This window comes from Clupea harengus, chromosome 3, assembly GCF_900700415.2.
Source record: "Clupea harengus chromosome 3, Ch_v2.0.2, whole genome shotgun sequence".
In the NCBI taxonomy this organism is placed as follows: Eukaryota; Metazoa; Chordata; class Actinopteri; order Clupeiformes; family Clupeidae; genus Clupea; species Clupea harengus.
Window position 1 is genome coordinate 26,989,615 of NC_045154.1, and position 24,606 is coordinate 27,014,220.

At 42.9% G+C, this 24,606-nt stretch overlaps 1 protein-coding gene across 1 annotated transcript in view; it reads right to left on the minus strand.

Annotated features, from left to right (window-relative positions):
- nell2a (neural EGFL like 2a) overlaps nt 1–24,606 on the minus strand; it is a 55,754-nt gene that overhangs the window by 13,982 nt on the left and 17,166 nt on the right. Inside the window, exons 10-15 of the mRNA XM_012837356.3 lie at nt 24,296–24,384; nt 23,766–23,868; nt 23,265–23,393; nt 15,722–15,847; nt 8,749–8,871; nt 7,521–7,616 (exon numbers count right to left, since the gene is read on the minus strand). Coding sequence (XP_012692810.2) covers nt 7,521–7,616; nt 8,749–8,871; nt 15,722–15,847; nt 23,265–23,393; nt 23,766–23,868; nt 24,296–24,384 — 666 coding nt within the window. The remainder of the gene's footprint in view (nt 1–7,520; nt 7,617–8,748; nt 8,872–15,721; nt 15,848–23,264; nt 23,394–23,765; nt 23,869–24,295; nt 24,385–24,606) is intronic.

A 24,606-nucleotide genomic window follows, 5' to 3' on the forward strand; every position in this document is an offset into this window, starting at 1 on the left:
CACAAGGGTCCTCTTGGGGCTCTTTGGACACCCTACCCACGGAAATCCTGGGATCATATTTCTCCTCCACTTAAAGCGTGATTATGCAATTCATGTTTTGTCATAGCATTCAGTGTGGTCGAGTCTGTAACCCTCTACGAGCCTGAGTCTGGATGGCAGAATGGGAATGGGAGATGGAACACAGGCCCTTCTTCTGCAGGAATATATTTTTTAAACTACTCAGCCGTATGGAGAAGAATGAAGCTTTCCACTGTAGGAATATCGCTCTCTGTTCAGTAACTGATGGGTGAATGCAGAGAGAGAGAGAGAGAGAGAGAGAGAGAGAGAGAAAGCGAGAGAGAGAAAGACAGAGAGCGTGAAAAAGAGGTGATAGAAGGGAAAGGGGAAAGAAGGGAAGTACCCATCTCTTCCTCTCATTATCTTGAGCGACAAGCTGGAAAAAAAAGACTCTATTAAAGCCGGTTCTCCAAGGACACGGAACAAGTGCGTCTGTCCCCCTTATGCTTGTTACTGAAATATTCCTTCAGCTCAGGAGGCTCTGCCTCTGTTCCTTCCCCTGACTGACTGACTGACTGACAGAGAGCACCCCCGGTTCCTGGGCCTGCACCATGGAGGCAAAAATTCATTCCCAAACAATGACTGTTCCAATGACACATCATCTGTTTCCCACGTAAATGACCTTATGTGAAATCTGTCATATGGAAATATATATACATATCAGTGAGTCTTGCTTTATTTACATGCGTATGGCTATTTAATATTTCATAAACTCACGTTAACATAATGGGGTTATATTTCACAATGATAGATTAAACTGTGGGGTGTTATGATGGATTAATAGTGTGAATAATGGTAGCTGTCAGAGTAGGTGTATAATTTTAGGAGACTATGAAAGAGAAATGTGAGAAAAGATTTCTGGTGATCATCATTTGAAGTCAATCCACAGGAATAGATTTTGGAAGAGCAACACGAGCCCAAGGCTACTCTCACGGGGAGGCTGTTGGCTTTCTTTGAAAAACAAAAACAACAAAATGTAATGAATGGATGTAGACACAGCAAAGCTAGGAGTAATGCCAGAATGGACGGGGAATAGAACAAAAACACATGAGAACTGTTACGCTCCACTAAAAACAATTATTTGGCATAGCAGAATCTCCCACCCAGTTGTCGATTCCTTAGAACAGCAAGTAAAAAAAAAAAAAGGAAAAGTTCCTAATGCCGTAGCTTTTCAGCAGCGTGAGAAGAGATCTCTCCCCCCAACCCCTGGAGATGTGCCATTTACACCTAACAAGGCGCTCCTGAGCAACTAAAAGTCGGCTCCCGCCATCAGGAGCCCTAATTAAGAGCCGCTAATGAGGCATGATGGATGGGCGCTCTGCACAATCCTAAATAAATAATGAAAGCATAATCACCTCACTTTAAAAAAACTACTGTGGGTTCAGGAGGTGCGAAGCCCCTTGGTCCTGCCTCTTCCAGCAGACAAGCGCACATGCCACTGTTTATCACAGCGGGCGTTAGCAACAAGCAATCACTCCGCGGCTAATCCGAGGTCCCCTGGAACTGATGTAAGACGGGTGACAGTTTCACAACCCCGTCCCACCTCACATGTTTTATGCTTTGCGCTCACCCAATCTCCCATTCATCTCCCCCTCTCTGCTCTCTGATTTGGGAGCAGTCTTGAGGCCTCATATCGTACAGTGGAGATAAACATGTGAGCGCGGGGGGTCTAATTTCACATCATCCCAGAGGCCAACTGCAATCACAGTTCTTCAAACCCACCACCCTCCATGATCTGGGGGAGTGGAGTCAGTGAATGGGTCCCTAATTATGCCTTTCAGCAGAGTTGCACTATTAATCAAATAACAGAGCTTGTGCCAGTAACTACCTTTGCACAGAGCTACTGAACAATGCAGAAAGCCCCAATCATTGCAGAGGTAATCCAAGGAGTGAAAAACGTCTTAATTTTTCCAATTTGAATCAAGGACGGGTAACTTATTTAATCACTCTTTAGTCTAACAATATCTTGCATCATTCCTTGTCCTCATTTTCACAATGCTTTCCTCTAGGATGGGGTTTTTAATACTCTCCTCGAGGATGGGGTTTTTACTATTCAAAGTACATATTTGGCTGTATGGTCTACACCATGCCAGAGGCTGATGGTTGACGCAGTATAGGTTTTTTCTCCACTCTCAATATCTAGCTCAATATCTCAATGAATCAATATCTGTAGCTACAGATACACCTGTCTTTTCATGTACGTAGCTTCAGTGATCGGAACTTAAAGATCAGATACAATCTTACCTCACACATGTGAGGTGTGCAACCATGACACAGACATGAGATTGCACCTAACTTTCATTATTATCACTGGAAAAAATGGTGGAACAGAAGCTGTACTCCTGTTTTGCTTTTCTGTGCTAGGAAGACATGGGATGTGGAACAAAGGACATTGCAAGATTGTAGGTCTCCTCTGCCCTCACAAATGTGAAGGTTTAATGTTCCATTGTCCCCAGTGGAGAGAAATATTGGCCTCAACAGTGCAGTTAACACTGGTAGCAATACATAGTCTCTGAGTTCTTTGACTGCACAGGGAACTTCCACATACAGACTTGTTTTTATGGACAATACTGCAAAGTGACCTTCAGCAACAGACCTCATCAACTGTGTGTAATATCAATTAGGGCCATATCCAAACTGAGGCCACACGAAGGCACACACATCACTGTGATCCAACAGGCATCTCCAGGCAGTCTTGTGGACTTAGATTACATCAAAGAGCATACACACTTGACAGTTAAAGTAACAGTATGTAGCAATTGTACTTCAGGGTTAGGGTTAGGATTAGCAATTTTACGTTAAAATAACAGCTTAAAAAAATTGGGGCGACGTTTAATACAATGACGTTTAATATGGAGAATGGCCTCTGTGCCATTACCATACCAGGGTCCGTAGGCATATTACTGCGCTATGTAGGTTTCTGGAAGCCGCCCGGGTACTACTCTCTGCCGGACTAGTAAGTAACTTATTTGCCGTCTTGCTTTGTCTTGTGTTGCACTTGCTTGTTGTTTGACTGTGTTAGGAAAGTTGTTGAATCACTAGTTTGTCATAGTGTCAAAGTAATCAAACATCTCCTTTCAACTGTTTAGCATCTCGTTAGCGATTAGCAATTCCTCCGTTGTGCTGCTTTAACAATCAGATGCACCATCTGACACTAAAATGATTGTGTGACCTGTATGGCCTATAGTTTTCAGTGTGAAGGCACAGCTGGAAAGGTATTCGAGCATGCAGCAGTCTCAACACAACTAACTGACTCAGAGTAAACGCTCTCTTCGTCCTGCCTCTGGGTGTGAGAAGTCACGCTCTGCAGAGGTTGCCAAAGTCTCCAGTCTCCTCTGTACTCGCGACCTACACTGGACATTTCTGACCGAGTTACTTTCATTTTTCTGATGATGGCAACATAACTTCCTCCTCTTCTGTGCTCTCCAATTGTTCCTACTTGTCCCCTCCATTTGTCCCTGTGTCTCACTACACACCCTGACTTCAATGGGCTGCCTGGGCTGCCTGGGCTCCAGTGCCTCAGATGGGAAGTGCTGCATGGCAAGCAGAATAACTGTCTGATGTCTCCAATGAAAAAACAATGTCAGGGAGAGTTCTGATGGGGAAAGCAGATAAATATCAAAAGAGGATGGCAGGGGATGTATTATTAAAATGATGTTATGCTTTTAATAATTTCTTTGACAAGACTGCGCTGTTACTCAGAGACAGCAAATGCGCACACACTTTCTCTGCCGTGCTCCTATGCGCACAGACATAGTCACACACACACACACACACACACACACACACACACACACACACACACACACACACACACACACACACACACACACAATTTTTCCACATCAATTTTCTAAATGTGAATCCCTTGAGGAGCTGCCCAATTCTTTCCTGTCAGGATGAGAGCAATTGGGGGGTGGGGGGGGAGGCAGATGAGAGATGTCCTTTTCTCTTAGCTACACGCTTTGTCTCTTTATAACCAAGGCGAGAGAATGCCTGGAGCCTCCATTGGTCATCATTAGCTGCTGATCACTCAGTGGGAAGTCAGAAGGGGAAGATGAGTAGGGGAGAGGGGAGGAGGGAAGAGAGAGACTGAAGAGGATGCAGAAGTAAAAAAAAAAAAAGCAAATAAATAAATATGACTGCACACAAATCTTGTAGACAAAAGACTAGCTAATAAGATTGAGACCATCCGCTTGAAAGACACTCTATGCGATACAGCCCTCTTTTAATAGGCTCAACAGAGAAATCATTGGCCTGCATGTGTCCTCCTTACGCTGTTTCATCATTTAACCCATCTCATCTATCTGCTCTCACCTCCTCCATACAGTCTTGTAAAAGAGCAGCATTAAAATCCAAAGCATTTTGGGATAAACCTTCCTACTGATCAGCGTGTTGAATACGCTGTGTTTCAATCAAAGTGCATTTTTCTCTGTTTCCAGTCTTAACCTGCTCTTCGGCACGGTGGCCGTGGGCTAAATAATTCATGGAGCGTCGCAGTGGTACGGTGTGGGCTCCGGTGGCTGCCAGGGTGGTGTGGCACCTACGCCAGCAGGGCTGTGGAGTGTAAGCTGTGCCACACGCACAACGGAAAGGGAGGGCAGGCACGACTGGAGGCACTGCGGGCATTCAGCTGGCACGGACGAGGCCAGCTGCTCCACATGTTGGTCTCTCTTTCTTTTTTCTCTCCCCCTCTCCCTCACTCTCTCTATCTTCCTCCCTCACTCTCTCTCCTCCTCTATCAATGCGCCATCATCTATCTTTCATCCATTTCTCCTCCTGTTCTTTTTCATTCCCGATCTCTCATTATCTCTCTCACTGTTTGTTCCCTTCTCAGCTATTCTTCTTCCATTTTCCTTCTTCTCCTCCACCCTCCTTCCTCTTCCTCTCTCTCTCTCTCTCTCTCTTCTCTGGGCTCTGCTCATCCTTTCAGCTGTCACTGGGCCGGCAGCTGGTCTCAGGGGATTCCCTAAAAGCTGGAGGCTTCAGACAGTCGGAGCGAGGGGGAATGTGAAAGCTTTTCCATGTTCAGTCCCCTAACCCAGCTCTACCCAGTCCTCCACTGCCCTCTTTCTCTTGCCCTCTCTCTCTCTTGCCATCTCTCTCCCTCTCTCTTTCTCTCTATACCTACCTACCTTACTAGCATCTGATGGAGATAATTTGCAAACACTTCACCCAACAGCATCACTAAGCATATCTCTCCCTCCTCCTACCTCTCCTTTCCTCTGCTTGTCTCTCTCCGAGCCCATGTTCTACTTTGGTACTGAGCCGCCTGTCCTGCTTATGCCATGAGGGAAACGCATGAAAGGGACAAGGCTGTCTCGGACACGCCCAGAGCTGCCATGCATGCAGACCCCCCTGGGACTCTCAGGAGAATCCATAACATCAGCGCAGAGGAACCACAACTACACAGCCTGATCATGTTTATCTCTCGACCCAGACTTTCTAGAATCATGCTCTATGTTCTGATGATTGAATGAAATACTACAAAATGACAACAACCAGGAAGGGTTAAGTGAGATGTTTCTTACTCGGAAAACAAACAATACGGTTGCTACTGCTTACTATCTCTATGAAATCGCAGAGCATTCGTATTAAGAGGTTCTTTGAGGGGACCAACGAAAACAAATGCTGCAGGAAAACCAAAATGATTTTTCCCATCAGAGGTAAATTGGCTGCTTGGCAACAGATTCAGTAGCTCAGTCACACTCTATTGCATTAGAAACATACTGTTGAAGCGATGCCTGCACAGTATGTAAAATCAACTGAAAATTGTCAGTGCTTCCTGTAACAAATTTCTAAAAGGGACAAAGAAATTGACAAAGCACTAGCAGAATAGATCATTTCAGATATCAGCTTCTCATCTTCAGGGGGCATGTATTTCATTTGGAATGTGATTTACAGCTGATATGAGAGGCATAATTGAATCATAAATGAGAATCTAGGGTGAGTAATATGGTATATTTCAAATGAAAATAATTGAGCTCAGGTATATGAGCATGAGAGTCAACATGTGTGTGTGTGTGTGTGTGTGTGTGTGTGTGTGTGTGTGTGTGTGTGTGTGTGTGTGTGTGTGTGTGTGTGTGTGTGTGTCTATACATGTGTGTATGTCTACACGTGTGTGTGCATCTGTGCTCCCTTGGTGTGCGTGACACCCTCTACAACAACAGTTGTTGAATTCGAATCAATCTTGATGATTAGCTGCTGGGAGGGAGATGGAAAATAGCTTGTGCCCGGGGGGCACGCACCACGGCAGTTTTCTTTAATTCTGTGATTACTGAGAAGCACACAGTGCCTCCAGTGTCACACTCAACCCATTTATCAGTCAGCAGCCAACCGCAGTCACAGTGAAAAAAACAAACACACTAAATTCATCTCAGTAAATCTGAGCAACACCAAATCCTTCACAACAATCCAACAAAAAAAAAAGAAAGAGAGAGTCCTTTCATTTTAATAAAATAAAAAAGCCCCCCGGAGTTCATAACTGTGTGAGAGGGACGGATGGATGAACTCTGTGTCACAAGTGCTGTTGTGAAGAAAAGCAATCGGGTTTCAATCAGGCAGCATACAGGGTTGCCTCTTAAAGGTCCTTTGTGTTTAATCAATAGGTGCATGGACGAGTAGGATGTTTTGGCTTGGCGGGAGGGAGGGTAAGACTGATTTCCATTTGCCCTCTCTAGTGAGTGGTCTGCCTAATACAATATCTGCACAGAGTAGACTCTAGTTTGGGGGGGAAAAATCAGAGGGGTAAATAGCATTAAATCCCTCAGCAGAAGTGTGTCCTATCTCAGCGAGATCTGATGAAACACACCTACTGTGATTATATTCGTTTCTGATTAAAATGCCACTGTGACTCTCTCTCTCTTAAGTTCTAATTCAAACCCCAATACAGCACTGGTGGAAAACAACTTAATTACGTGCAGTCGATGAAAAATGTGAATTACATTGAATCCTGAATGCGGTGGTTTTACAGCCAAAAGGCAAGACCAGGTGGTGAATGCGAGGAGAACAGTCCTCAGTGTTGAACAGAATTGGCTTTAAAACAGCTAGCACTACAACCAAGAGTTTATTGGGTGAACTAAGAACAAACTCAATCAATTGCAGCTGTTCTATTCAATTAGCAAAGACTGAAAGTTACAAGAAACTTAATCTTATGCTTTTATGATTCTTAAAAAAAAATGCAGTAGCCTATGTTACTCCTAACTAAACTCCAGGCAATTTCCCACACCTGCTGTTGTTAATTTTTCAAAAACACAAAGTGTGATGCAAAAGAAAAACAATCTTTAGTGACATGGCATTTGGAAATCAACATCTACAGGTGTTTTCGCCAGATACTATAAAATCAACACAAACACAAACAACCTTTTGGCTCCCCGGGCTCGGAAATAGCAAACTCTTATGAGAAAATTGAGAGAGAGAGAGAGAAATAAGATACGGTAAAAAAGGATTCCAGGCTGTCTTACCTGTCTCACACCACTTGCCAGTGAAGCCTTGCTGGCAGATGCAGGAGTTGGGAGAGGCGCACGTTCCTCCATTTTGACACATGCCGTCACAAAGAGCTGCAGGTCAAACAGAGAGGCAAGTGCAGTTCACTCAGCTGGGAGTCGGCCGCATTGTTTACGCGATGGAGAGTCTGTACATTCATTATTCAAATGTTCCTTATCCTAATTAATGCTGTAAATCATTACAGCTTATGGCCCTGGCATTGTGCTTTTAGAGAAGGTCGATATTTCAGCACACTCGAGAAATGGCTGAGAGGTAAATGAGTGTATTAAGCCACTTTTCCTACCTAAACAGCATGCAAAAGAGAAAAGATTTATACATGCATCAGCCATAAATCACACTGTTGGATTTAAAAGGGCAGCGTTCCACAGAAAAAGTATGCTATATTATGAACTTAAATAGCATGAAGAAAATGACAATATTTATAAATCATCGTCCATATTGATAGGCAAATAACGTACAATCCACAGTGCCAACATTTTCATCTGCAGGACCCAGAGGTTTCCAGAATTAAGGGTTCCCAGTGGGTTCAACTGCTGGTCAAATATATGATTTATGGCTGCCCGAAAAAAGAAGTGGAGTGGAGTATTCTCCACCAAGACCATCATTTTTGTGTATCGAGACACCCTGAAGGCTATTAATCTGCTTGTTCCACAGTTACCATATAACTGAGTGGTCTTCTATTGATAACAATAATAACAACTTCTCAGACATATTCTTTCAATGACTGTTCCAGTGTAGTTTTTAATACCAGTACTGCTAGGCACTAACAAACCATTTTTGTCTTTTTCAGTGCATGTACAAATTAGGGCTTGCATTATAAAGGAACTTTGACCTTCATTTCGCCCCTGTACACTGATAACAAGCTACTTTGTAAAACACAGACCATATTGTACAAATAGGTGATGACAGTTCTTTAAAATGATTTCTTTGCATAATGTCTATGGTGGCATGTGTAGAACATCTGGCTCCAGCCCTATATATACACTGTGTTTATAGCATGAGTACTCCACAGAGGCTACTACACAGACACATATGGCAGCTGGATTATGAGGTGATATACATATACATCACCTGAGAGTAAGTGAATATTAAGAGGCAAAAACACATGAGAGAAGCCTTGATGAGCCTTGAGCCATCTCTCATGATGTGAGAACTTGCGTGAGGCTGTTATCGAAGGGCACCTACCTCTGCAGACAGTGCCATTGCCAGTGTAGCCCGGCTTACAGGAGCAGCTATGGCCTCCCACAGTGTTGAAGCAGAGCGCATTCTCATCGCAGTTGTGAAGACCAGTTGCACATTCATCATGCTCTGAAAGAGGGGGAAAGAGAGAGAGATGCTGATGCAGGCTGATACAGCAACAACTCCCTAACTGCTTCCAAACCTTTAAGGCAATGATTGGGCTGAGATGTCTCTTAACAGGTTCCCAGAGCAAATTCATTAATTAATCTGAGCATGATAAATTACTCCCTGTAACAAGGGAGAACAACTTTATCTCTAACAAGACTTCATCTCCATATCCCTCTTAAAGGTGTAATGAAACAAAACTATGGCCTGTGGTGTCGTTGTGATTAAAAACAAAATAAAAAAATAAAATAAATAATTATAAGGAACATAAGTGATCTAACATCAGGAAATACTGCTGCCCTATGAAAGGCTTTAAAATATTCACCACCAACAAAAATAAACGTTAATATGTAGACTACCCACAACCAGAACAAGGAATCAGAAATTTCAAATGTAGATTATATTAACCGTATCATCGCAACTGATTATGTGAAACTGATTTTTGATAAACAAGTTTACATTTTTTTTTTTATTTCTCCTGTAACTCAAGTTTAACATTTAACCACCTCATGCTATGGGCCTAAAATACTGTTTTCTGTGGAATGTGAAATCACCCACTAACCACTGACACCTCCTCACCTAGACTGCCATTAAAAATATTTCTGTTTCTCTGGGAGATGCTGAATGTTCCGCACTTCCACTCGAGTTATTCTGGTCCAAACGTGTTTTGAAGAGGAGTGAGACAGACACAGAGGTGGATGACACATGAATAAGCCCACAGAGGGTGAATCATCACCATCCCAACAGCACTGATCTCATCTGAATATCCTCAGGTGTACACACACACACAAAAAACCCTGCAGAATGTATTTTTCTTTCCACACAGCGAACCCAAACACTACGGAAAAATTGGCCTCCACTGTCTGCCTACGCTACAAAAAAGAACTGAATTATATAGTTTTCCTTTGTGACAGCAATAACAGCCTTATTTTAGAACTTTAGGAACATACCTTATAATTAGTTAAGGATTTTAGTGGAAGTACCTACTCCACACTGTAGCTACAGTACATGTGTTACACATACGGTATGTATGCATGGTCCATGGCGGTAGAGTTACATTTAGGATACAACTAAACCTAGGACACTGTAACGTAAGATATGACTGTAATGTAACAGTTACATTCGTGTGTCAGTATTCACATTAACACATTATCACTCTTGTCACAGACCAATGGAAATGTGTGGGTGTGGGTAAATGTGTGCTAGGCACAGATGTATGTATCCATGTCCACATCGCGTGAAGTCAGGAGCAGGCCCATTTCCATTTCATAAAACCATGGCATGCAGTATTCTGAGATTACAGTGACTTGTCTAAATTGTGAGTGACACTTGGGTGATCTCCTCCAAACATGAGGTGCATTTGACGGGACAGAAAGACATTTACAATTACTTTATGGCAGCCTCCCCACACCATCCACTGGTTTGCATTAAAACTGGCTTCAAAATCCCTTCGATCACCTTGCCTGGAAATGGAACAGAAATGAAATGTCGCCCCAAGGAAAAAAAAGAGATTAGCCCAAGGTCACAGCTGCTCACGCCTGCGGGACCTGAATTTAGCGTGCCGTCAGTCTGAAAAATCGACAGGATGGCAGAATCGTCTCTGCATAACAAGGACTTCTCCCGCCAATCACATGTGGGCCCCCGTGCTCCAACTCCCCTCACTGCTGTCGCTCATGCTCCAGACAGATAAACAATCAATTATGTACAGGCAGTCACCAGGGACAACTTAGTTGTGTGTGCTTCCCTCCAACAGTTAGAAGGGGCTGCAGGCTGCAGACTGCAATGCATTGTGCCTTTGTTTGCACACCGGCAAGATAGGAGATGAAGCATCAATACATCCAAGGGCCTGAGACGGAGAGCAAATTCAAAACCCAGCTTGTGGGAGGCTGCAAATGTGGAAATGGACGCTGGATCAATGTTCAAATCTCTGTGCCTCCTTTTCTTCACCTGGGGAGAGAATTTAGGACTGAAGACCCAAATCTTTACGCATGTTGACCATACAATCTCCCTTCTCCACTGTTGCACTTCCTTCCACCTGTTCTCATCTATCTTCCATTGGAATCCAGCACTCCTGTGTGGTTTTGCAGTGTTTTGTCTTGCAAAACCTCGGCTTTGCCTTCTATGTTCTCTCCTCAATCAGCCACTATCTTGTATTATACCTCGCTTGCGACTCCTTTTTGGATAAAAGCGTCCGTCAAATAAATAAATCACAATGTAATCCAGTGTTCTGGAGACGCCGTGCTCTCTGTGAGAGATGAGTCTTTAATCCGGGCAGCCCCGGCGCCCCGACATTCTCCGTCTCCCCTCGGCGGAGGCTGGGTGGGTCTGCTATCACCAGATTAAAGCGTCGGGCGGCACACACCTCAGGACAGGCGATTTAATAACATTCAAAGGGCCCACGCAACCAGCGCTCTACCTTTAAAGGATTAGACGCTAATCTCTGTGAGCAGAGGGCACCCTAGGCTCTTCTTTAAAGAAAAGAGGGTGATCTTGACCTTCATGTTCAAGGGGAAACTTGGTGCTTGGGTGTTGTTTCTTTTTTTTTTTTTTAAATGGATAGCAGTGGACTTTAGTATGCTAATCATCTCCTGCCATAATAACTGCATGATCCCACTAACAAAACTTCCACCTCGAGAAAACTGAGGCCTCCACGCACAAGAAACCCGAGGCTGCATCATGTTATTGTGTATTTTTTTTTTTCATCTCTGAGGGAAAAAAGATGTTTGGTAAGGATGATGAAACTTTAATCATAGACTAAAGGTGTATTACCTCTAAAGTAAACATGAACCTCTCTTGCATTTAAGAAGAAGCTTATACTGCAGAGGCCAACACAGCAAAGGGACCATGCTAGGAGAAATCATCTGATCATTGTCCTAATTTGGTAGCTGGAAGTAAAAGAGAAAAGCCGGACCTTTACTCCATAATTTATTGAGGCCATATTAAGTTGCTGTAACTATCACATCCTCTGCTGATACGGTTACGGTCACTAATGGTGGGTAAATCAAAGCATTATCAATATAGCCATACTATCTCTGTCACCTGGGAGAACAAACTGCTGCAGTCTGCAATCTACTGCTAATTGCTTTCATCCCAAGAGATGACAAGACTGCTGCAATTCATCAGAAGTTGGTGTCTTAATACATTCTTGGATAATACATCACTAGTTCTCTCCATTATAAAGCTTCCCTGCACCTTACCAGGACCTACTCTGGGAAATGGTTGATCCCTCTGGGTTGCCGTCCAAACCAAACAGATGTCCACTCCTCATTAATTTCTGTACCTGAGGCCACAGAGCCCAGTGCATCCATGTGAATGAGGAGCCTTTCTGAGTTTGAACAAGCTTCCGGAGATGAAGCGGGAGCTATTTAGCAGCTCCCTTTCACATGGCAAGAAAGCCTGAGACTGTTATAAAGAGCTTCTAAACAGACTGAATAATCCCAGGAGCATGGGTTCCATCTAATTAAAAGTTGGCAAGGGTCTAAAATGCCTCTCCCATACAGAGAAAAATATTTCGATTTAGCCATCCTGTTGGCAGACTGCAAGAGCAGGGATTTTTTTTTTTAAAACTTCCAATTCAATGGCCAAGACAAAGTAATGTTGTCCCAACTGCTGTGCTTCACTTCCAGTGTGTGCGCTAGGACAGAGAGAGGCATTATGGGCTAAAACTGGTGTTAAAGAGAGGACTGCAGGCACACATTTTTAAGATGGCAGAGTTTTTGAAAACAAAACTCTCCTCTACAGCAATTGCTATCAAAGAATAGCAATAGCAAAGAATCATCAATAACTTTGAATGTAAGGGTATTGTTTCTCAAACCCTGAGAAACTGTTAAGTATTGCTTAATTTCAACCAGATTTCACATTCTTCAAAGAAATTCATCAGCATTACAATGAGTGTGGGTAATGTTCTTGTCACATTATGGAATATTCCAGGAGGAAACAACATGATTAAAGAACATCTGATGACTGGTGAGTGTTTTGACAGCGACAGTACATTGAATGTGATGGAAATAGCCTTGAAAACCTGTCAGCTTTTGCCTTATCCATCTGAGGCATATAACATACCTTTTTTGTTATTAGCAACTAGCAAAGTCAGCCACCCTAGCCCTGCTGAATAGCACACCAATTTAACCTCTATTCCTGGCAGCTAAACAGGCACCCGATTGACCCGATATTTGATACAGCAAGCAGTACCCTTCAAAACAACTCACAAAGTTTCCTTTCCTTTCCACTCCTCGTTTATTGCAGAAATCAGTATCTTGAGACAGCATCACTAATAAATGAAAAGAGTTGCACTCCATCATCAGGGCAGGTCTTATTAGCTTTTGCTGGCTACACACCTACAATCCATTATGGCATTAGACTTTCAGCGTAAATATCCACAATTGCTCTTATTGCTTTGGCTTGCATCAGCCCTCAGCAGATTCACCCTTTTACAACACACTGAACTTTTTTCCCCCTCCTATACGAATTCACCAGGACATGCCAGTAATAAATGGTCAATTTCAAATACCGGTCTTGATGCAATCCAAACAGGTTATTCATCTAAGGCCATTTAAAGTGCAATAAATCATACTTTTTCATATTAGACCCCACAGGCCTACAGGCAATATTTCACAGCATATGCAGGAACAATTATTGCGCGCGTATAGCAACATCTCAGTAACTCATGCTGAAGATGACAGCCATTTTACTGAAGTGTCTCCTACAGAAGTCGTTACATCAGCCCCACAGAAAGCCCACTTTAATCACATAAATTGACTTTTATAGGGAGATACATAACCAAGTCTAGAACTCCTGGAGCTCCCAGGCACTCTAATCGTGATCTATGTTAAATTACTGTGGCTAGATTACATCTCCTCGCCTTCATTATTAATCTCTCGAGCATATCAGAATCCCACCATGAAATTATTTGTCTCTCAAAGGCATACCAAAAGTGAATAAATAATAACTTGGGTTTAGTTTTTCTCTGCAGAAAAATTACAACAAAAAGTTCTTCTTGAGCCGTTATAAAAGGGTCTTCAAAAGATTCTTCAAAAAGTATTCCTTTTTCATCAACTATACCGTCCATATTTTTCTTTTTTCAACTCAGCCTACTTGTTTCCTTTCTACTTTTTAGAGGGAACTGCCAGTGATTGAAAGAAGAGCAGTGACTGGCAGCTGTCTTTGATGTGAGATCACACTGGCCAGACTTCTCAGCGACATTGCCAAGCAAAGAAGTGTGTGAATGTGATATATATACAGTAACTCACTAACCATGCCTTTATCAAGGAAGCTGAATATAAATCCAAATGCACTACTGAACAGTTCACTGGAGACAAATTCAGTGTTTAACTCCCCGCAAAACATGAGCGCATATATCAACCTCAAAGAAGAGGTTAGTTTGAAAATTCCTGGACTGAAATTCATGCTAGTCTTTGCTTAGACACATTTGATTAGGAGGGGGGCACAGTGGGCCACTACAGGAAGTAAATCCTCAGGCACAAAGCTGGAAGCGGGAAATGATTGTATGTGTGTGTTTTTAATTACAGCATGGGAGGAAATGCACAGTGCAGTCTCCTCCACTGAGACACGGTATACAGGGACTTGATTCATGTCTCAGTGTGGAATCACCAGCAAATGACTGCATGTTCAATTAATAATGTAATGCAACATGTAGTAAAGATTTATAATATTCTTTATGATAAGTAACGTGCCATAATTAATACTGTTCCACATGCTACACAATGTACATCTACACCTGCAGTCTGTCAGAATACAAGGATCTTATCTTAGGCTCTACTTCAATGGAAATGTCACTTTACCTCTGGAGGAACTAAATTGAACCAAATAGGTCCTATAACAGTGTGTGATGCTAATCATGCTGTCTTTCCTTGGACAAATAGAACAGGTTATATAGTCCTGTGTCTCTGTGTTTCTTTTCTGCTGAGGGTGGATCTATTTGACACGACGAGGCAAAAACAGTTGTAGAGCGTTTCTCATTTTTCGCTCTAAAATCCATCTCCATTACTGCAAAACAACGTCAGGCTTTGGTCCTGAGAGCAAAGTAACATTCAAGACCGCATTCCGAACACGGTTTCATTAGAAGCTCTCGAATAAGAGGCCAACGGGGAGAGAAAGCGCTATTACAGCTCCAACCACCCCTTTTGTCGGAGTCAAAGTAAAAACAGACCAAGAGCAGCCTCTGCAACATGTGAGCAATCACCGTGTCAGTGTGTTCAGCGCGGCGCTGGAATGACTAAAACTTAATAGAAAGGAGGCCGAAGCCAAAAGAAAAGAGAGATCTGACCCAAAGCTAGAGCGATTCAATGTTTAAAGAAGAACTAAAAGAGCACTCTTTGCACTCCATTATTAGATTGAATTGTCACTGTCTGTGGAAGCGTTGGTTGTTCCCGCTCTGAGCAACCTACCCCAACCCCCTCACAAAAGCTATAAAAGTCAAGTCTTTTTTCCCCTGGGTGTGCTGTGTACAGCCGATGCAAACTACCGGAGCTCACCATCTGTAAGAATACTATAAAAAAGTAATAAAACTTTATTGGTAAGCTATGTGTGTGCTTTGTCTGAACACAATCCTAAAATATTTCCTGGACATTTTGCCTGCAAACAAGAGTTAATTTCTCTTTACTATAAGGAGGGTCACAAGCCATAGCGAGTGTAATCAACTGAGTAATTAATTCAATTACATCAGCGAGTAGTTCCATTCACATTCACATTCTTAGCATTAACCCACTAAAGACATCTCCCTTCTAGCACGCAAAGCAAGCTGAGAGCAAACTAGTGTTTAGCTGAATATGGTTTATACGGAAGGGATTCTTACCTGTGCAGGAGTAGTCATCGATCCTGATGTAGCCAGTGTGGCAGATGCACATGAAGGAGCCGGGGGTGTTGACACACATGGTGTTCTCACGACAGTAGTGTTTCCCCTCTGCACACTCGTCAATATCTGGGGGAGAGAGAGGGCAGCTTAAAGCCAACTATGCTGAGGAAGCGTAACGTCTATGCAAGAGGTTTTTTTATGGGAAATATTTTTTACACAGTTTGTTTGGGAGGCAGTGAAGCGTTGAGGCGAAGGCCATTCCGGAGCTCTTGGTAGAGCAAGGCACAGCAGCCCAGTTATCTGTTTCAACAGAACTTAATTTCTAACCCCACTTTCTGATTTGAATGAATTTTGGAACAAATGTCCTTAACTGTCGCACCCTGGGTCTTTTTTTTCTACAGACGTTTTGACAGTTTCATGGACACTCTATTCCCACCCACCCACCCCTGCATTGAAATCCTCAAGGTTCCCCTCCTAAAAAGGTGTTGAATTAAAAAAGTCTTCACATGTAAAAGAGACTGTGTCCTTCACTCACTTGTGAAATATTCAATTAATGCACATCATTGTTCTCTCCTGCCGTGGTAAGTGTGACCTTGTGTGGGGTTCTGAAGAGAGCCTTGCTAGTGCAGATGTTGTGGATCGTGCCAACTTGATTCTGTGCACATTAAGTACAGGAAACCACAGTGACTGCTATCAGCCCCCCATTGGTATTGTACAAGCATTCTGCTACTGTATGCTGTGTTATTAAGTCAGCGCGCACACACACACACACACACACACACACACACACACACACACACACGTTGGAGATAGACAGGGCCATATCCTTGAGTTCCACTCCCCTAAATCTCCTACTGTGAGGCAGTATGTAATGAACCTCGCTCAGTTAAATAAATAAATAAATAACTAACTAATAAACAAATTAAAAGAGGCCATGAGAAATCGGTGGCCACTTTTACCTCTAGATAAAATTATCTGGGTCGAGCCGCTTGCACGGAAAGATAAATTAATAGAAAGCGTTGTTTTTTTCCTCTCCCCTTCTCTACCTCGCTCCCCACCAAAGAATCAATCAAAGTCACACCTATGTGAATCGTCTGAGCCTCAGATGCGCTTTGTTCAAGGGTAAACCAACCAGCGGATCCCAATTAAACTGCACCAATCTTCACGCATGCAGCGATGGAGAAGAAACAAAAGCAAAGCAGGCTTCTGCAGCCGCTGCCAACATACAAATGAATAAACAATAAACCAAAAGGCTTGGCACTACATGTCTTCCTGTTTAGACAATTAAAACTAAATGCTCACAAAACAACGGTTGTGACTTCCCAGTTGTTTTTGTCAATAGCACCTGAGCTTTCGAAACACCATGTCACTTTCCCCAAAGCAGTAGCACAGCTATCCGTATCATTTTTTGGCTATCCACGTTATCTCAAGGGAACAGTGTAGCAGCAGTAATGACAGGACAGGACTCTGCTACAGTGTAGCCTGTCAGACAGCGCTGCTACGGTGAATCGCCTTCTATACCTGCGAAGCTGTCTGCAGTACACCACAAAACACATGCTACCACATTTGGAACTACTTCCCTAAAACAGGTTATCTGGGCCACTGAAGCAAGCAGGGGTAAGCCTTGTCTTAATGATAAGGGTTATTTGTAATGAATCTAGGGAAGCGCGAAGCACATGTCGTCTTACAGAGGTGAATAAGCTGACACTGTACTGACACCGGTACCAGATTAGAACCCCACATTTCTGGTTTGAATTTTCAACTGTGTTTCAAAGGGCACCCACATTTTCAGCCACCTCAGAACACAGCACTAACAAAAATGGAGAAGGGCTTGTTCATCTACACTATTAATCAAGACATGAAATGATCTTAAACCTAATGGTCCTTTAAATTCTAGACCATACAACGACCACAGCATTTTCAAAAGTATATGCTAGTGAGCCACTAATAACCTTTTAATAACCCTTTTACACACCAAATGGCAAAACTCTATGCAACAGTACAATACCTGTATGTAGGGCTTACATGGCATGAAGAATACCCTTATTACCCAGAAGAGTAGGTCAAAACTGACAAAGTGTTAAGAAAAGCAGATAGCGAAAAAACAAAGGACCTTGCCTTTGCTGAAAAGCGCTGTCATTCCCTTACTACATATTTGCAGGTGATAAATCCTTTCATGTTGTGTATATGTCCCATGCCTGCTTGTTGTAGAGATCCATTGAACTCAGCAAGCACTCAGCAGCACAATGGACTATGAAAGGCCTGATTAATGGTAATGAGTCCCATTGTGGAGGGTAAAATGCTCCTCTCCCCAAAGCAAGAATGCAAGAGAACAGTTCAAATGTAACAGTTCAAATGTAACAGCCACTTGGCTCTAGAAAGCAGCCCTTCTATGTTAGCCTTTCATTCATCAGACCTAGCACCGTCATCGATGGCTGATGATCATCAATCATCATTTTGTCCAGAGTCCATCATAGAACATCACTCTCCCAGCCCCTGCCTGTTTTTTTCTGTGTCTGTCTGTCTGTCTTCCAGGGTGGAGCCAGTGTACAGGTTCAGAGTAGTTTGTCTGAATTCTGCCATAAAAGGGCTTCCTTGCTGGTGTGTGGAGTTCCCTTTCTCCCTTCCAGCGCAGATGTTGGCTTTCTTCGTGCATTACACAGCATAATCTTGACTCGCATTTACATTTTAGTTTTTTTAACCACTACACTTATCCTGATGGTATTTCATCTTTTTGGAGTGTTCCTATTTACTTTAAATAAACAACTCTATTTAAATATCATCCACCTCTGGCCTCCCCTCATGTTGCCTCACCTAGCCAACAGCCACTAAGATTATCCTCCACAGTAAATTGCACACACAGGTGCAGCAGCACTTCAGGCGAAATAGGGAAGATGACTAAACTAAAGAGAGAGAGATAAAATTGATTGAAGAAAAAGGAAAATAAAAGCCCTGTTCAGAGTAGGATTGGACAATGTCTACTGAATTGACATATGACGATGTCAGTGAAACCATGGTAATGAACGATGGCATTGGAGGGGCAGGGGGAAGGTTTGGGTGCTTGTCTTAGGGGCTACTCCTATAAAGGTACTATCATTTTAATATACTTTCATTTATACCATATACTTTTAAACCCATCCTTATTTTTTTGCGCCCTCTGGCTGACACTCTTTAAAATACATATTCATCAGTTCCACGTTTCACTTGATCCCCAGGGAAATCTCCTCAAATAAGTATAATAAAAAAGAAATAAGTAATAAATATATTTAGATATTTTTTATATTACAGCAGAGACACTGGAATTATAGTGTGTGTGTGTGTGGCAGGGTGCACCATGCTATCTGTGTGGAACAGGGGGGGGGGGGGGGGGGGGGTGGTTCACGATGCTGGGCTCAAGGTCGTGATGACTGTCAGCCAACAGCACCGTCCTTCGGCCCAACCCCAGTTCAGCATGCCTGGCATACTACAATTTTTAGGATGGCGAGGGCGCACAGACCAGTCCACAGTCAGGTCAACCCTTTAACCAGGACCCCAGTCATTCTTTAGGTTAATCTGGGTGGTAATTGCATTTGGGATTCTTCCCCCTCTCATCAGTCACAGCAAATTAGCCTCCATCTGCCTCGTGTAATTATCCACCCAAGTAAAATAAAAGCATTCAAAGTGCACAGAGATGGTCCAATTTCCTGGGGTACAAACCTCTCAAGCAAGCTGAATGAGGTTCTTGGGATACTCACATTACCCATTCTATTACTGTAGTATCTAGTGTTACACAGAGTAATACATCAAATGGACTGCAACTTGGGCTATATCTTTCATTTACGTATGTCTGTCCATCACCTGAAAACATTTTAATGTCGACATCACCAATGCCTCCCCTGTCACAAAGACTATTTCAAGAAAATATGTTCTATCTAGCTAGGTAACCTGTCACTTTTTACTATATTAGGAAACAAATTATGATGGCCTGAGTTTTGGGTAAGGAGGCTAAAACCCATGGGCTAGCATCTATTAGCTTTACACCAAACATCTTCTATCAGGTGGCCTCCATAACACATAGTCAGATGCTATTAGGTCAATCCAACAATCCAATGGTAGCTTGCCTGTAGCTGTACCTATTTACCCCTCATTTAGCTTAGATAACTAATAGTCTCTGTCAGTTTGTGATCATGATCACGTTACTAGTCCTTACTGTAGCCTAAAACATGAAACCATAACAGGCTCAAAACAAAACTTTGTAATCTGGGAACTTTGCCACTAAATAACACCTTTTCACTATAGTTTAGTAATTTTACTACTGTACATTCCACTTTTTAGCTAACTGTACATCTCTTTCATATACAGGCAACACTTAAAAACGTTGTGTTATGGTAAATAACATTACAACTTTATGTGAATGTGGACACTCCTTAAAATGCTACAAAACAAATCCCTTTAAACCTCAACCACCATTCCTCATTCATACCATTCAGGTGGTCCCTAGACAAACTGTGTGAAATTTTGAAACCTTTTCTGATTTTCTTTTCATGGCAACAGATGGAAGAACCAGCAGATGGGCCTTGAATACTACATCTACATTTTCATTCAAGCCTCAAACCTCAAATAAGCACCAACATAACCACACTTCAGCATAACATCTTGGCACACAAGAGAGCAAAGACACTCAGATATACAGTGGGCAGCAGACACGGCTTATCATAAAAAAACATTCATGTCATGACATTCCGCTTAATTAAACACTTTGATGAACAGCCTATCCATCAAGAACTATGCTCCCATTATCATATTTGCTCAATGTTTTGTGTTGAGCAGCCCTGATTCCACCTAACTGAGTTTGGTAGAGGGGAAAAATGGGGTTCAGTGTTTTCTATCTGACACAGCAGCACTCCAGCAGAGGCAAGTGCAGAATCCCCCAGAGTCTCCCATACCACAGCGTGGATGAAAAATTTACAGAGGAGTGATCTCATAGTCTATTTTGGGCTCAGAAATGACCTAGGACTACTTTAAAGTACTACTGTCGTCGGCTTCTTTCCCTCACTAAAAAGGCAACTTGGAATCTCGTTATACTGTCTTGTTATCTTGTTATCCAGCAAGTGTGAAACACATTATGGAGAATTTAATATTCAACTACTTGCAATTTGCAAGTAGTTGACAAGTCTGCCTCATATTTAGGTTCATTTCACTGGTCTTTCGCAAGTCTTAAATCACTTCTGACACCCACCTAGTCTTTTCATTCTTTAAGTATTTTAGGTTAACCATCGAAAGTTATTGTCCCTCACCAAAATAAAATGTCCAGCTGGCCTCCAAGAGGAACAATCTGTTCAAAAATGATAAAGTACCTCAATCAAGAACTTCACAGCTATCTAGATTTGAATACATGTACTTTTTCCAATGTGCATTTGAAGATCTGACTAATATTGATTTGTAGTTTTATCAGAAGTCATTGTCTCATTGGATTGACTTAAAGAGCACACTTTAATAAAAAGACATGAGGTCACAGCCCGTTAGGAGGCAGCACTACACTAACTCAACCTATAGCGGTTGTGCGCAGACTCCATTCATTTCAGATGGGAGCCTGAACATCTTTAATCATGTAGATTGGCCAAGACCGGGCAGTTACCATACCAACTGTTGCCATTAGATTGTTTAGGCCAAACAAGCGAGGCCAGGGAGAGCGGTTCACACTTGTCTCTCCCTGTTAGCCTTTCTGCCAAATAGAGGAGCAGGTTTCATTTAAAAATCCCACTGATCCTCTGCAAGGTGACAGGGAAGCCAGGGCACTCACAGAACATGGGTGGAATCCATTAGTGGTCTGGAAAAGTAGGCCACAGGCAGGGGTGGCGGAGGTGGGGAATGAGGTGGGCGAGACGTTGATGACTTACTCCCAGGAAAGGGGAATGTAAACTTGAGAAATCAGGCAAAATCCTTCATGAAACATCGCCGCACACACATCCCAGGTGACCGTGGAGTCGAGGCAAGGAGTGATGCATTGGCAAGAGTTGTAGACCAATCCATCATGGGGCGGATGGATTTGGGTGTTTTTGATTGGGTTGTGTTTTCTAAACTGAGCTACACTGAAAATAAGGATGATTGTTGGCACTAGAGTAAAAACTTGAAGACATTTATGGATTAAAATAATACATAGTTGCATAGGCTACAGAAAAAAAACTGTGAAAGTTATTAAGTAGACTTCAAAGTCTTCTCATCCATCAGATGTATGTAGTTGGTCGGAGAGTTTCTGTGTCTTTCAAGATTTCTCCGCTCATCCCTTCCAGGTGTCTTTGCGATGGCTCTGTGATGTCTCTCTGTAGCGTCTCTGCAGTGCTCCCCCTCTGTCTCGCCGTTTGAGTCTCTCTCCGTGTCCTAGAGGCCTCATTTCGACCACTAAAGGGGCGTCAATCATCTAACAGCTGCCCGCACCCGCCACACATTCAGAAGCCAACCATATTAGGGAGAAGTGAAAACAACAGCACGAGAGATATGGTGTTCTATTCTTGAAGGCTGGTGTCAACTACAGAGCAAGGTCTCTATCTGAAGCCTGATAGGTGCCTAGTGTGACCCTTGACCCTTTAAACCGGATATCTAGAGGGTCACTTCTGAAGCACACAAAATGTGTAGACTACATTTTAAAGATAGAGATAGAGATTAGTCACACTGAGAAGTAGTAATGTCTACACTCAAAACCTTACAGTACATCTGGAGCCTCATCTAAAACCTTACCAACTAACCAAAATCCTTCAGGGCAATTTATCAAACAGCATTTATGGCTATTAACTTACAGTTTTGTAAGTGAGAGTGAAGTTTTTATAAGCTCTGATTTTCAGCCTCCTCTTTTTATACTGATAATGCAAAAACTCACTTCAGGTGAAGAGCAAAGCGACTGAAGAGGAGTTTACAGAAATCATGTCAAGGACTGCGTGCGTCCCGTGTTAATTATCTCCGTCTGAATAATGGCATGGACAGCTACACACACGCCTTTGTGACAACAAACACTTTCCAGTCATGGACAGTTTAGAGAAAAAGGCTCAACTGCACAGAACTGCCTCGAAAGGGTGCCGACAGGATGATCAATCAAAGTCTGTTTAGCTGAGTGCCCTGCATGAACACTACGGTGTAGCACCTGTGGTGAAGTCAGTAATGACTGGCCTTCACCATGATTGATGCCCGCACTTTGCCACTTGCAAAATGTCACTGATTGATAAACGGCCAGCAACGGCCCGTGTGCCAGGACTCCAGGAGTCAAAATCCCCAATTCTCTGTCTGACAAACATCTCCTCACTTTTCCCCCGTCCCCACGAGAACAGCGTGGATCAATCATCAGGTGGCTTGAAAAGAAGTGCGATTACATCCAGACGCTGATAAGCGCAGAGCAAGTCTGAAAGCACTCTCCTTCCAGTGTGGTAGATAGGTATTTCTTTTCACACGTAACCCCCTTATAAAAAATAAAAAAAAACACTTTAAATGTGTGCCAGCAGCCCCCCCTCACGGGCACTACAGCTGTCTTTGGCACTGACTGGCACAGAGATGTGGTGTGTTCAGCTGGTACCTTCGCAGTAGGCATTGTCATCACGCAGCGGCCGGAAGCCATCCTTACAGCTGCAGCGGGCAGCCGCCTCCAGGTTCATGCAGTCGGAGTTCTCCACACAGGGGTTGTCCTCGGTGCAGAAGTCATAACCTACAGGATGGAGGTCAAAGGTTAAAGGTCCTGTAAATACCTGGACACTACCAGAGAAAAAAGGGCTGCTGTGCTTTACACTGGCTAAACTAAACATTTCAACAGAAATTACGTGCTTGGAAATACTAATAGGGATATAGGACAATGGACTGTATACATGTAAAGCTGCTATTCATGAGATGTTGTTCATTCTTACAATTATTGTAAGCAATTATGCAAGTAATAGCATATTTGGTTGTTATAATTTTGTTATCACTGTCCGATACGCTAGATGTCCATTGTTCTGTCTAAAAGCTATCTCAACCAGCCAGTGTTTATGAGCCCATATGGCATGTTGTTCCATCAGGTGAAAAAGCCAAGGGTGTACTGTACCTCTGCAGATTTTACAGCATCTGTCTGTGAGGGTGATCTGTTCTGCCTCGGGGCAGTTGAGCTCAGGACAGCTGGGGGTCACCACTCTGTGCATCGTGCGCTCCTGTTCAAGGTAAACAACGTGGGGAGATTCAGAGTTCACGTAGTAATGCACTCAAACACTATTACATAACTGAACAGTGTTTTTACACAAATTCCCCTTCAAGAATACTGGACAAACGTTACATAACAGTGCCTACTCTGAATTCATGTATTTCAAGTTCAAGATTCTCATTGTTTTGCATAGATGACTGACATTTGCAGTGGCTTAATTGGAATACAGAGAGCCGATACTGTTTATTAAAAAAAGAATCACAAAGCCTACATCCATTACTCATTCCAGCATAACTGCCTCCACACAAGAAAGACCACAACAGGCCTTTGGTAAGCTGTCATCTCTGCTAGAATGTTTGTGGACAAAGTGTGTGGGTAAAAAAATAAAGCACTCGGGGAAAAAGAACAGCAATGAGAGTCCATTAAAGGCTACTTACCCTACACTGAAGCAGCAAACACATGCCGTCGTCACGAATGGTTCGGCTTTCACCTTCCACCAACTCCCTCCCCTTGAACACGCACACCGCTGAAAAATAGACACAAATAACGCTGTCAACAAGGCAAACATGTACCTTTGTGTTATTGACAACTGCGAAACAATTTATAACACCCTTCACCCAATGTGGCATGGCAGGCTGGTGGTTGGATTTATAACTATCATTTCACATAGCATGATCAAAGCGATTATGGGTTGACAGTTGACACGACGCATCAGGTTTAGTTTGACTTCAATGTCACAGCATGATTC